The sequence below is a fragment of the Lithobates pipiens genome, unplaced genomic scaffold (assembly GCF_037356315.1).
Source record: "Lithobates pipiens isolate NorthernLeopardFrog02 unplaced genomic scaffold, aLitPip1_a1.2 Scaffold_23, whole genome shotgun sequence".
Lineage (NCBI taxonomy): Eukaryota > Metazoa > Chordata > Amphibia > Anura > Ranidae > Lithobates > Lithobates pipiens.
The window spans coordinates 24,424,306-24,439,461 of record NW_027507785.1 but is presented as its reverse complement, the minus strand read 5'-3'; the positions used below and the strand labels follow the sequence as shown (position 1 = coordinate 24,439,461).

The window sequence follows — 15,156 nt, the reverse complement described above, 5'->3', positions numbered from 1 at the left end:
AAATACTAACAACTACTTACAAAGATATCCACAACTCTGCCCCCAGCTACATCACTAGCCTAATCTCAAAATACCAACCTAATCGTTCCCTTTGTTCTTCTCAAGACCCCCTTCTCTCTAGGTTCCTCCACCTCCTCCCATGCTCGCCTCCAGGACTTTTCCAGAGCCTCTCCAATCCTATGCAACTCCTTACCTCAATCTGTCCGATTATCTCCTACTCCATTAGCTTTTAGACGGTCCCTGACAACCCTCCTCTTCAGAGAAGCCCTACCCTACCCACACCCACACCTAACAACTGTATTTTCATTTTCTCCATCTGATCATCCCCCACAGCTATTACTTTTTGTTCCACCTGACCCTCCCTTCTAGATTGTAAGCTTTAACGAGCAGGGCCCTCTGATCCCTCCTGTATTGTATTGTAACTGTCCTGTCTGCCTCCATGTTGTAAAGCGCAGCACAAACTGTTGACACTATATAAATCCTGTATAATAATAATTATAATAGTAATAACGGTGGATTAATTGTGGAGAACACGGTTATTGTTTAGTGTCACTCTCACAGGTCTCAGTACAGACAGGGCTGTACTCTGTGACCGACGTGCGTAAGACTGGGTGGGCAAAAATATAAAATGACAGGTTAACCAGCTCCCTTATATGTACAGTGCTTTGCAAAAGTATTCACCCCCTTGGCTTTTTACTTATTTTGTTACATTACAGCCTTTAGTTCAATGTTATTTTAATCTGAGTTATATGTGATGATCAGAACACAATAGTCTAAGTTGGGGAAGTAAAATTAGAAAAATATATACATAAAACTATTTTTCAGAAATAAAAAACTGATAATTGCCATGTGCTTATGTATTCACCCCCTTTGTTATGAAGCCCATAAAAAGCTCTGGTGCAACCAATTACCTTCAGAAATCACATAATTAGTGAAATGATGTCCACCTGTGTGCAATCTAAGTGTCACATGATCTGTCATTATATATACACACCTTTTTGAAAGGCCCCAGAGGCTGCAACACCTAAGCAAGAGGCACCACTAACCCAACACTGCCATGAAGACCAAGGAACTCTCCAAACATGTAAGGGACAATGCTGTTGAGAAGTACAAGTCAGGGTTAGGTTATAAAAAATTATCCAAATCTTTGATGATCCCTAGGAGAGCCATCAAATCTATCATAACCAAATGGAAAGAACATGGCACAACAGCAAACCTGCCAAGAGACGGCCGCACACCAAAACTCACGGAACAGGCAAGGAGGGCATTCATCAGAGAGGCAGCACAGAGACCTAAGCTAACCCTGGAGGAGGTGCAGAGTTCCACAGCAGAGACTGGAGTATCTGTACATAGGGCCACAATAAGCCGTACGCTCCTTAAGCCCCGTACACACGAGAGGACTTATGTCCGACAGACTTCCGAAGGAGTTCCGTCGGAGTTCTGCCGGAGTTCCGACGGAGTTCTGACTGACTTTTCGGCGGAGCGGACTTGGCCACACACAATCACACTAAACTCCGACGGATTCGAACGTGATGACGTACGACTGGATTCGAATACGGAAGTTCATAGCCAGTAGCCAATAGCTGCCCTAGCGTCGGTTTTAGTCCGTCGGAATAGCATACACACGAGCGGAGTTTTCGAAGGGACCCGGGTCCGGTGCAGTTCCGTCGGGAAAATTTGAAGCATGTTCCATATTCTAAAGTCCTTCGGACTTTGGCGAGTCAAAAGTCCGTTGCAGCCCACACACGATCGAATAGTCTGACGGACTCAGTCCGTCGGACTTTGGACGTTGAAAAGTCCGCTCGTGTGTACGCGGCAATAGAGTTGGGTTTTATGGCAGAGTGGCCATAAGAAAGACATTACTTGCAGCAAAAAACAAAATGCCACGTTTTGAGTTTCTGAAAAGGTATGTGGGAGACTCCCAAAATGTATGAAGGAAGGTGCTCTGGTCTGATTAGACTAAAATTGAACTTTTTGGCCATCAAAGAAAACGCTATGTCTGGCGCAAACCCAACACATCACATCACCCAAAGAACACCACCCCCACTGTGAAACATGGTGGTGGCAGCATCATGCTGTGGGGATGTTTTTCAGCAGTCGGCACTGGGAAACTGGTCAGAGTTGAGGGAAAGATGGATGGTGCTAAATACAGGGATATTCTTGAGCAAAACCCAAACCACTCTGTGTGTGATTTTAGGTTCACCTTCCAGCAGGACAATGACCCCAAACACACTGCTAAAGCAAAACTTGAGTGGTTTAAGGGGAAACCTGTAAATGTGTTGGAAAGCCCAGACCTCAATCCAGTAGAAAATCTGTGGTCAGACTTAAAGATTGCTGTTCCCAAGGGCAAACCATCCAACATGAAGGAGCTGGAGCAGTTTTGCAAGGAGGAATGGTCAAAAATCCCAGTGGTAAGATGTGGCAAGCTCATAGAGACTTATCCAAAGAGACTTGGAGCTGTGATAGCCGCAAAAGGTGGCTCTACAAAGTATTGACTTTAGGGGGGGAATAGTTATGCACATTTTTTCTGTTATTTTGTCCTATTTGTTGTTTGCTTCACAATTAAAAAATAAAAAACATCTACAAAGTTGTGGGCATGTTCTATAAATTAAATGATGCAAATCCTCAAACAATCCATGTTAATTCCAGGTTCTGAGGCAACAAAACACAAAAAATGCCAAGGGGGGTGAATACTTTTGCAAGGCACTGTATGACATCTGTGTGTTTAGCTGTTGTTTGGAATGCTACTTTAAGTTAATTTCGGAAATGCCGAGGGAGCTGGGAATAATTTGGACATGTGTTCAGTAGCAAAGCCTGCAACCAATTCAATGTAAATCTTATTAAACTCAGAGCATATGTCCTGATGACTTTTCCTGGTGGGGAACGGCAGAAAATCTCAGATTGCAACATCAGACATTTACAGCAAATTTTTATTGATTTTTTATTGGGCGGAAAATGTCATTGTAGATTGAGGCTGAGAAAGAGCAGAGCTCTGACCTCCTGTGTGCTCCTTCCAGCAGGAAAACCGCAATAGAAATCAGATTTTCCTACTGACGGAGTTAGGGAGAATCTGGATATTGTTTCCTGACATTGTCCAATATGAATTGATCCACCGACACATTGTCCTTTCTAACACTGCGAGGAATCACATTCTCAGCCACAGCACACTTGATGGTTAACAGTGTATAAGCCTCCTAATTGGCTGCACTTACTATCAATCAAAATGCTGAGCCAATCAGAATGCATCTAAGCTATTTATTTGTTTATGACTGCTCTTTTAATGCTCTGATGTTGAGCACACCAGTCTCCTTTCGAACCATTGAATGAAAGGTTCAATATTCTGATCACATCTATCAGTTATCAATTGTTTTTAATCACTGTTTCAATCATTATAACTGATTGTGAGGGACTGAATCAAAGATGCGAGGGACCAGGAGCCATTGGAGAAGTAACATTGGACAGCAAACTGATATTCTATGGAAGTAGCAGGTTTCCTTTAACGGGTCAATCCAGCTAAACATGATATTTTAGTTATAGGTAGAGTCAGTCCATGGCTTGGATATTCCAATAGAAGGATTAGCAATGCGCAAAGCAGGTGTACAGACCTGGGAACTCAGCACAGGGATGGTGGGAACCCCTCATAATGGGCACAGGAGGTGTACAGACCTTGGGACCTCCGTTCAGGGAGGTGGGAACCCCTCATAATGGGCACAGGAGGTGTACAGACCTTGGGACCTCCGTTCAGGGAGGTGGGAACCCCTCATAATGGGCACAGGAGGTGTACAGACCCGGGAACTCAGTACCGGGATGGTGGGAACCCCTCATAATGGGCACAGCAGGTGTACAGACCTGGGAACTCAGTAGAGGGATGGTGGGAACCCTTCATAATGGATAAAGCAGGTGTACAGACCTGAGAATTCAGTACAGGGATGGTGGGAACCCCTCATAATGGGTACAGCATGTGTACAGTCATGGGAACTCAGCGCATTGATGGTGGGAACCCCTCATTATGGGCACAGCAGGTGTGCAGACCTGGGAACTCAGCACAGGGATGGTGGGAACCCCTCATTATGGGCACAGCAGGTGTGCAGACCTGGGAACTGAGCACAGGGATGGTGGGAACCCCTCATTATGGCCACAGCAGGTGTGCAGACCTGGGTACTCAGCACAGGGATGGAAAGTACCCCTTATAATGGTCACAACAGATGTATAGACCCTGTTTCTGCTTCTTCACTGTTTATTGTCCAGTCACAAACTAGGGGTGGCCTAACTGTGTTGCTTAACTGCAGCAGTGAAAATTCAGGCCAGCAGCCCGGTCTCAGGATTGGATGGGCAGTCTGTGGGGGACAAGACATGTAAAGGTTACTGAACTGCAGTCTGCATCTTATATTCTATGTGAGTTTTCTGATCTAACACACCTATGTCTTTGTTATGTAGTCAAGGAGATATATTATTAAATGGTAGAATTATGCCACCCCATAATAATGGGCTTCCTGTTCACTAGGTGGCCTATGAGATGGATGATTACTACCACTCCATTCCATGGCTGGAAGAGGCAGTCAGCATGTTCCGGGGGTCCTATGGCAGCTGGTTCACCGAAGATGAGGGGTCCCTTGAAGATGCTCTGGATTATTTGGCATTTTCCTACTACAAGGTACGTTAAAGCTGAACTCCAAGCAGATATTAAAAAACAAAAATGAATGCAGGTCTATAATAACTAATATACCATTGAATATATTTATTTAATGCAAGCAAGATACCTAACTAAACTTGAACTGGTAGCAGCCTCTTTTAGTCTCTGTACAGCAAAGCTCAGACTCAGACATAGGCATGCCCCTACACGTTTCATAATCACGTCTTCATCAGAGAGCGTCACTGATGAAGACATGATTACGAAATGAGTAGGGACATGTCTATGCACCTGTCCTGCGTTCGAGCTTTAGCGTGAGTCATCCCGAGACTCTCCGCGCTTGTCTAACAGCCTGCAAGCAACGGCGAGACAGCGGTGAGCTTTGACTAATCGCGGCTGGACACTTATCTCTTTGTTTTATGCAAGTGTGATTTATTTATAATGTAAGCAGATTTTTATTGTATGTGGAGTGCGTTTTAAGAATTAAACAGGTTTACACTATGGAATTCTCCTTGTTTGTTTTTTGCATGACCATTGTGATAAGCAAAATCTAATTACAAGTGAGACCTTTGCAAGAGTGAATTTCCAGCTTAAAAAGAAAAATAGATCCTTGGATGACCTGTTTTGGGATTGCTCTGGCGGGTGTGAGCCTCAGTCCATGACAACCATATGAGCAGCACGCTGTGAGAATCTTGAAGTGCCTATGATTAACCCTTTAGGGGGTAAGTGCATAACCAAATGGGGTCACTTTGAGCAAAAGGTTTCTCCGTCTGTATGGTGTGGGTGCATACTCTGTGAAGGACTTTCCATACCTCTGAGGGTCTCAGGAGCACTTCATTCACTTTATGAATTTTTGGCTGTACCTTTGGGACTCTGATATATTAAGTTTACTAATTTTGCATATATTTATTTACTGATAGATCGTAGCGCTGTTAATGCCAAGGTACTGTTTATAACTGTGGTTGGGATCGTATCTTTGCATACTTTTGAGATGTGTTGTTGGTGCTGATGTAATGTTGAAGACCTTATGTAGCTCCTCCAAGCCACTTCTTCAGATCCAATGATGTAAGGTTGATGCTGATCGGGGCGGACTGATCATTGGGCTACTCTGGCACTGCCCGAGGGCCCCATGCCACTAGGGGACCCCATCAGGGTTGCCAGCCTCAGTAAAACCAGGGACAGTATGTAAAAAATGTGTGTTTTTTTTACATCTGTCTTTGAAATGTCCCTTACCGACATCCTTTTGGTCTAAAAATCCAGAGATTATAGCTGCCCCACTTCTCCAGTACCTTCTCAGCCAATAGAAACATGTCTGTTTGTACTGTGTGATTGTATACTGTGTGTGTGTGTTTGTGTATACTGTGTGGCCCCATAATCTGATTGCCTGGGGGCCCCATAATCTCCTGTTGCCCAGGGACCCCATGAGTTGTCAGTCTGCCCCTGATGCTGATGTAATTTTGAAGACCTTATATAGCTCCTCCAAGCCACGTGTCCAAAACCAATGATGTCACGCTGATGCTAATGTAACATTAAAGACCGTATGTAGCTCCTCCAAGCCACCTTTTTCAGATCCAATGGTGTAATCTTGATGTTTGTAACATTGAAGATCTTATATATCTCCTTAAAAAAACTTCTTCAGATCCAATGATGTAATATTGGTATAACACTGAAGACCTGATTTAGCACCTTCATGTCCCTCCTTTAGGTACAATAATGTCATTTTTTCATGCTGATATAACATTGAAGACTTTATGTAGCTCCTCCAAGCCACTTCTTCAGATCCAATAGTGTAATCTTCATTCTGATATAACATTAACAGATCCAGTAATGTAATGTTGATGTTGATATAACACTGAAGACCTTATATACAGTGCCTTGCGAAAGTATTCGGCCCCCTTGAACTTTTCAACCTTTTGCCACATTTCAGGCTTCAAACATAAAGATATAAAAAATTTTATTTTTTGTGAAGAATCACCAACAAGTGGGACACAATTGTGAAGCGGAACGAAATCTATTGGATTTTTGAAACTTTTTTAACTAATAAAAAAATGAAAAGTGGGGCGTGCAAAATTATTTGGCCCCCTTGCATTAATACTTTGTAGAGCCACCTTTTGCTGCGATTACAGCTGCAAGTCGCTTGGGGTATGTCTCTATCAGTTTTGCACATCGAGAGACTGAAATTCTTGCCCATTCTTCCTTGCAAAACCGCTCGAGCTCAGTGAGGTTGGATGGAGAGCGTTTGTGAACAGCAGTTTTCAGCTCTTTCCACAGATTCTCGATTGGATTCAGATCTGGACTTTGACTTGGCCATTCTAACACCTGGATACGTTTATTTGTGAACCATTCCTTTGTAGATTTTGCTGTATGTTTGGGATCATTGTCTTGTTGGAAGATAAATCTCCGTCCCAGTTTCAGGTCTTTTGCAGACTCCAACAGGTTTTCATCCAGAATGGTCCTGTATTTGGCTGCATCCATCTTCCCCTCACTTTTAACCATCTTCCCTGTCCCTGCTGAAGAAAAGCAGGCCCAAACCATGATGCTGCCACCACCATGTTTGACAGTGGGGATGGTGTGTTGAGGGTGATGAGCTGTGTTGCTTTTACGCCAAACATATCGTTTTGCATTGTGGGCAAAAAGTTCGATTTTGGTTTCATCTGACCAGAGCACCTTATTCCACATGTTTGGTGTGTCTCCCAGGTGGCTTGTGGCAAACTTTAGACGAGACTTTTTATGGATATCTTTGAGAAATGGCTTTCTTCTTGCCACTCTTCCATAAAGGCCAGATTTGTGCAGTGTACGACTGATTGTTGTCCTATGGACAGACTCCCACCTCAGCTGTAGTTCTCTGCAGTTCATCCAGAGTGATCATGGGCCTCTTGGCTGCATCTCTGATCAGTCTTCTCCTTGTCTGAGCTGAAAGTTTAGAGGGACGGCCATGTCTTGGTAGATTTGCAGTGGTCTGATACTCCTTCCATTTCAAAATGATCACTTACACAGTGCTCCTTGGGATGTTTAAAGCTTGGGAAATCTTTTTGTATCCAAATCCGGCTTTAAACTTCTCCACAACAGTATTACGGACCTGCCTGGTGTGTTCCTTGGTCTTCATGATGCTCTCTGCGCTTTCAACAGAACCCTGAGACTATCACAGAGCAGGTGCATTTATACAGAGACTTGATTACACACAGGTGGATTCTATTTATCACCATCAGTCATTTAGGACAACATTGGATCATTCAGAGATCCTCGCTGAACTTCTGGAGTGAGTTTGCGGCACTGAAAGTAAAGGGGCCGAATAATTTTGCACGCACCACTTTTCAGTTTTTTATTTGCTAAAAAAGTTTAAAATATCCAATAGATTTCGTTCCACTTCACAATTGTGTCCCACAGGTTGAAAAGTTCAAGGGGGCCGAATACTTTCACAAGGCACTGTAGCTCCTCCATGTTCTTCCTTTAGATCCAATGGTGTAATCTTGATGCTGATATAACATTGAAGACCTTATACAGTATATTTCCTTCAAGCCAATTCTTCAGATCCAGTGATCTAATTTTGATGTTGATATAACATTGAAGACATTATGTAGCTCCCCCATGTCCCGCCTTCTGATCCAATAATGTAATTTTGATGCTGATTTAACATTGAAGACCTTATGTAGCTCTTCCAAGCCACTTCTACGGATCCAATAAACTAACAAATTGGCTTGAAGAAGCTACTTAAGGTCTTCAACATTACAGACCAAATCCAGTTGAATGAGACCAAATACTAGCCAATCCAATCTAAAGTTAACCATACACCAGTGGAATTATGTTTATTTTAGGGATGTTTGTTTGATCTTCCAGTGGTTAGTGGGGTCAAGTTGACATTTGTTTTTAACCATAGTGACAAGAAAATCTGAGAAGGATGGATATTTTCTCTTGAATGAAGAAAATTCTAACTGTGAATGTGGTTTTCGTTGAAGGGAAAAATAGTACATTTTGTATTTAAAAACCTGTTTAAAATGATTGAAATTCTATTCAAACAGCAGGTCTATACACAATTTTAGGAACGTTCAAATGAAATTAGTCGACTCAATGATGGCAAGTTCTAACAAGCAATTTTGCAGAATTTCCATGTGAATGTTCAAACAAAAATCTAACCAAATCTTTTACAAAATTGGTTCCCTGGCACTAACCTGCAGCTAAGGACCACTGCTTTTACTGTGAGAATAGCAATTTTGTAGCGGGAGGTTCAACATGCCCCCTGCAGAGCCACACTAATAGCTCTGCAATGAGTAAAGCTAACCTTTCCTACTTACTTAATAGGCTCTGACTCAATAGAGGGCATTTCTGACCACTGTAGCAGGATCACTGCTCTCATAAAGCTGCAGCAAATCAATTACAAAAGAAAAGAAGTCATCACCCTTCACGCTACAGCAGTTTTTTTAGCTTTGTTCACACAGGCACTAAAAAATTGGGAGAACAGGGGAACATGGTATCCGATGGGGTGAGTAAATGTTGCCACCATTTGGCAATTTTAACTTGGCAGACAGTAATGCTGCTTGCCAAATATGCCATTTGCAGTTCACGAGACAATAGGTCACCTATTTAATGGTGTTCTACCTTTTTGGAATGGAGGCGGTTCACGTGCATTCTGGATATAATAAACTGGTAAAAGTTAATTTGCACCACTTTTAACAGTTGACTAACACCACTGGGAACATAATAAGCTCCACCCTGCCGAATCTCCAGGGCATTAGACCTTTTTCATTTTTTTTTACCTCCAGTGCTAGTAGTGGGGCAGGAATAGGGGAATGCTAGTACTGAGGCAGTAGAGATGTACCAGGCCCCAGAACTAGCTAGACTTCCCAGAGGATGGTGAGGACTCTACTCTTAGTACCAGATGGTCTACTGGCACCACCCATTGTGATAGGTTCCTTTAAATAGCCAGCAGCAAGTCTGGAGTAAAGATGTCAGCTCACTAGGCACAATGGCTTGATGGTACACTCCTGAATTCAATAGAGATGCTGTTTGTATATGATCTCTGTAATGTAAAGAATTCAAATGATCCTCAACGGCAGGGTCTGGCAGCCACATGTTAAATTTTGGACATGTGTCAGGGGAGGAATTTCTGCAACTAAAATGTCTTCGATTTTTTTCTGATGAATCACATTTTTCTGATATTGTTTGTTGCTGCTGAAATGTAGAGGCGCTAGTTTTCCCTGGGCTGTAGAGGCATTATTACACTAGGACACTGCTGTGTTCCCAAACATCGTCTCAGTAGGGCCAGGATTGGGCAAAATGGTCAGCAGGAGTAAAAATGCATAGCTTCCTTGGTCAGTACAAGAAAAACCAAATGTCCCACTGTTGGTGGTCAGTGGGAGCAAAAATTCCCAGTGTCATTGTTTAGTGCTGCCATTCTCAACCAGGGTTCCATGGAATATAGGGTTCCTACAAAGGTTTTCAGGGGTTCCTTGAACTGTGTCTGATTGACCTCCTATTTGATTGGTCCTCACGCCAATACCACTTGGCAAAGCCAACAGCATGACACAAATTATCTTTTTACTGTATGTTGCAGGGTTGTAGTCTTCCGAGTGAACACACCATCCCCACTGTGAAACATGGTGGTAGTAGCATCAGGTTGTGGGGATGCTTTTCTTCAGTAGGAACAGGGAAGCTGGTCAGAGTTGATGGGAAGATGGATGGAGTAGGGCATACAGGGCAATCTTAGAAGAAAACCTGTAATGCCGTGTACACACAATCTGAATTTTGGTCAGAAAAAGCTCTGGTGGTTTTTCCGACATAATTCCAACGGGATTCCGCTCAAACTGGCTTGCATACACAAGGTCACACAAAAGTTCTCTGAACTTTTGACCGTCAAGAACGCGGTGACGTACAACACTACAATGAGCCGGGGAAAATTAAGTTCAGTGCTTCCGAGAATGCGTCGAATTGTTTCCGAGCATGCGTAGGAATTTTGCGCGTCAGAAATTGTACAGACGATCGGAATTTCCGATCGAAACTTTTTCTGATCGAAAAAATTGAAAACATGCTCTCAATCTTTTGCTGGCCGAAATTCCGCCAGCAGAAGTCCGATGGAGCATACACACAATCACATTTTCCAACCAAAAGCTCTCATCTGACTTTTGCTGGTGGAATTTCCGATTGTGTGTATACGGCATTAGAGTCTGCAAAAGATTTGAGACTGGGGCAGAGGCTCACCTTCCAGCAGGACAACGACCCTAAACATACAGCCAGAGCTACAATGGAATGGTTTAGATCAAAGCATATTCATGTGTTAGAATGGCCCAGTCAAAGTTCAGACCTAAATTTAATTGAGAACCTGTGGCAAGACTTGAAAATTGCTGTTCACAGACGCTCGCCATCCAATCTGACAGAGCTGGAGATATTTTGCAAAGAATGGGCAGAAATGTCCCTCTCTAGATGTGCAAAGCTGGTAGAGACATCCTCAAAAAGACTTGCAGCTGTAATTGCAGAGAAAGGTGGTTCTACAAAGTACTGACTCCGGGGGGCGCCATACAAACGTACCCCACACTTTTCACATATTTTATTGTAAAAAAATTGTAAAACCATAAATTTTCCTTTCACCTCACAAATATGTTTCAACTTTGTATTGGTCTATCACATAAAATACATTTACGTTTTTGGATGTAACATTTCAAGGGGTTTGAACACTTTTTCAAGGCACTGTAGAATCCTTCCTGAGGGCCCCTGACCTAGCCTAAGCAGCATCATCACCAGCCCATTTCATACCTTCCTCAGTCTGCACAGCAATAGACCCCAATAGCAGCCTCACCCACCACCTGTTTTAAATTCAAGTAATGTTCCCATCTTGAAATTAGAAGAAGTAAATGTCCAAACAAAAAAAACTTTTTAAATCTTTACCAGATCACAGTTGACTTACATAAATAAATACATCCTTCCAGACATCCCAATGGTGACGATATATTCTTTAGTTACAAACAGAGAAAAGAGATGAGAGCTGAGTCCTTGAGTAGCCCATATCTATGGGGGCTTGCCAGAGTCCTAAAACCCATACCAAAGGGATGTGAGTAGTCCCATTAGTCCTGCACCTCTCCTTCCAGAAGCTAGATAATGAAAGATTACACCTTCACATGCCTTGGACCTTGCTACACTACAGAGTTCCCAACATTTAGTGGCCAACTCGAGAAACTAGACTGGCCACCTCTGTGCACCTACCCCATACCCCGTATCATATCTTCCTTAGCCCTTGTACACATGGTCGGAGATTCCGACAACCAAATCCGTCGGAGTAATTCCGACGGATTAATTCTGGAAGAGGTCCGGAAGTGATGTTGCATACACACGGTCGGACTAAGTTGTCGGAAAATCCGATTGTACATAACGTGATGACATTATTTCGTTACGACGGGACTACGACGGGACTAAGTTCAGGAATTTGATCTGAGCATGCGTGGCACTTTGTCCGTTGGAGTAGGCTACACATGATCGGAGTATGTCCGATCGGAGCATTTTGTTGGAAAATTTTACTGGCAAGTTGGAAACAGTCCAATGGAGACCACACACAGTCGGAATATCCGACAAAACGGTCCGATAGGACACATTCCGTCGGAATCTCCAACTGTGTGTACAAGGGCTAACTCAGCAGAGTCTGGCTCCTGTAATTTTGAGGCAAAAGAATTACTAACTTTTGACCAAGCATGGATGCCACTGGACTTCTGACAGCCATTTTTCTCTTTTGATGCCTCCAGCAACATCTCTATAAGTGTTTGCCCTTAAAAAATGGTCCCAACTCTCGCTCTTTGTTTATCAATCACCATAGAGGGATAATGTGAACCTCAAATAGAGAAAGCCTTACTTACCCATTGCTATACAGCCTAAAAGTCTGCATTCCATCAATCCTTCATATCATTTTACATTATGTGCAGTAGAGCGTGACCATACCTGACGTTTACAGAGCTGTTGGATGTTACTGATCTAATTACTTTTTCCCCAACCGCTTGCTGGAATAAGGATCAGCCAGTCAGCAGTTGGGACTAGGCGCTTAGCCCCAGAATGTGGAATTAATATTCTCTCACAACCTCAGATCTGGCTTGCAGTGTGGGAAGCACAGAGCAATCCCGGAGAAGCACAGATTTCTGTGTTGAATTTTTATGTTAACATAGCCAAATCATTTTTTTTCTCTACCAGTCTCTAGATATATAGACTGGAATTTATTACATTGAAATAACATTTTCTGTTGGGGAAGAAAAAAAAAAAACATTCTTTTTAGGTGAACTGTTGACTGTTCAATCATTTTTTGAAATGCTATTTAGGAATCTTACCCGCTTCTGTCCTGTAGATAAGAAAACATGCCATGCTCATGATGGAAGTGCATGGCATGCTCAAGAGGGAAGGTGTGCCTGTTGCATACCTCCCAACATTTTGAGATGGGAATGAGGGACACCTACTAGAAAACATATGTAGACATAGGACACGCTCCCTGCCACACCCTCTTAAAGGAGAATTAACCAAAACAAAAGGTTAATTAAATTCACAAGAGCTTTTTTTTACCACTATTATTCCTTTATATTGGCTTTTAAAATTTACAAATGCACCAATTTAGAATTTGGATGAAAGGTTTAGCACTGGGAAACACTTTTTGAAAGATAAAAAGTGCATTTTATAGACCACTATATGGATCAGACTAAAATGAGGGACAAATGAGGGGGGAACGAGGGACAGAGGGACATTGCTCCAAATCAGGGATAGTCCCTCCAAATCAGGGACAGTTGGGAGCTATGCTGTTGTAAAGACATAGCCAATGCGTTGTAATGGGAAATGTTGTACATTTGGCATCCCTCTTGGTGTGAAATACCCTTGCCAAGTATCCCAAATAAGTAATGCCCCGTACACACGAGTGGAATTTCCATCGGAAAAATCTTGGATGGTTTTTCCAAGGGAATTACGCTCAAGCTTGGCTGGCATACACGGTCACACAAAAGTTCTCTGAACTTTCGACCGTCAAGAACGCGGTGACGTACAACACTGCGACGAGCCAAGAAAATGAAGTTCAATGCTTCCGAGCATGTGTCAAATTGTTTCTGAGCATGCGTAGGAATTTTGCGCGTCGGAATTGCCACAGACGATTGGAATTTCCGAACGGAACTTTTTTCGACTGAAAAATTGAGAACCTGCTCTCAATCTTTTGCTAGCCAAAACTCCACTAGCAAAAGTCAGATGGAGCATACACATGATCGCATTTTCTGACCAAAAGCTCTCATTGGACTTTTGCTGGCCGAATTTCCAATCGTGTGTACGGGGCATAAGTGGTGAGCGGAACGGACAGAGGAAGAGGAATAAGTTGTTATCCTTTGTGTTGGACCCTTGCAGTGCAGGGAGGGAGGGGCACTGCCAAGGTAGTTTTTCAAAAATTCCCAAGTTCAGCCTTAAGGCTCCATTCACACCTGAGTGTAGCGATTTACAGATTTTTATTTTTTTTTTCCATTTTTTTTAAAAGCGTTTTTGCAGTTTTTTTACAAGCATTTTAAATGTCACAAGCGTTTTACGGCTTCAGGTGTTTTTGTTTAGCCAATAGAAAACACTAGGGGAGGAAAGGGAGAGGAAATTAGAGGTGGAGAGCTGCTATTTGAGCAGGAAATGCTTGTAAATCAAGTCAGGCATTTTTATTGCATTCTATGAGCCCAAAAATGCTTGCAATCTGCCAAAAAAAAAGCTCATGTACTTTTTTTGAGTGTCAGGTGCTTTGCTTTAGGCGACAGAACGCTCAGATGTGAACAGGGGCTATTGAAATGAATGGGGTTTGACTTGTTGAGCATTTTAGAGTTACAAGCTACAAGCAGAAAATTGCTCAGGTGTGCATGGGGCCTGAAGTTCCAGGCAAGTGCATTCTTGTGCATGTTCCTAGTTCTCAGACCGCACTTTCAAATCATAGAAATAGCCATCTTGGTGATCGCACACAGACTGGAGGCTCATTCTTGGAATAAACCTTTACAGGGAGAACCTCTGGGGGAATCTAGGATGGAAAAGGACCTTGGGGTCCTAGTAGATGGCATGCAATGCCAAGCTGCTGCTAACAAAGCAAACAGAATATTGGCATTAAAAAGGGAATTAATTCCAGAGATAAAATGATAATTCTCCCGCTCTACAAGACTCTGGTCCTGCCGCACCTGGAGTATGCTGTCCAGTTCTGGGCACCATTCCTCAGGAAGGATGTACTGGAAATGGAGCGAGTACAGAGAAGGGCAACAAAGCTGATAAAGGGTCTGGAGGATATTAGTTATGAGGAAAGGTTGTGAGCACTGAACTTATTCTCTCTCAAGAAGAGACTCTTGAGAGGGGATATGATTTCAATGTACAAATACCGTACTGGTGACCCCATAATAGGGATAAAACTTTTTTGGGGAGTTTAACAAGACTCCTGGCCACTCATTAAAATTAGAAGGAAAGATGTTTAACCTTAAACTGTGTACTATGTAGAGGGTTCTTTACTGTAAGAGTGGCAAGAATGTGGAATTCCCTTCCATAGGCGGTGGTTTCAGCACGGGGGG

General features: G+C 42.9%; 1 protein-coding gene across 2 annotated transcripts in view; it reads left to right on the top strand.

The window, feature by feature from the left end:
• Nucleotides 1-15,156, top strand: part of P4HA3 (prolyl 4-hydroxylase subunit alpha 3) — a 96,213-nt gene that overhangs the window by 45,296 nt on the left and 35,761 nt on the right. For both annotated transcript variants that reach the window (XM_077451358.1, XM_077451357.1), the window contains exon 4: nucleotides 4,505-4,654. In XM_077451358.1, the coding sequence (XP_077307484.1) occupies nucleotides 4,505-4,654 (150 nt within the window). The remainder of the gene's footprint in view (nucleotides 1-4,504; nucleotides 4,655-15,156) is intronic.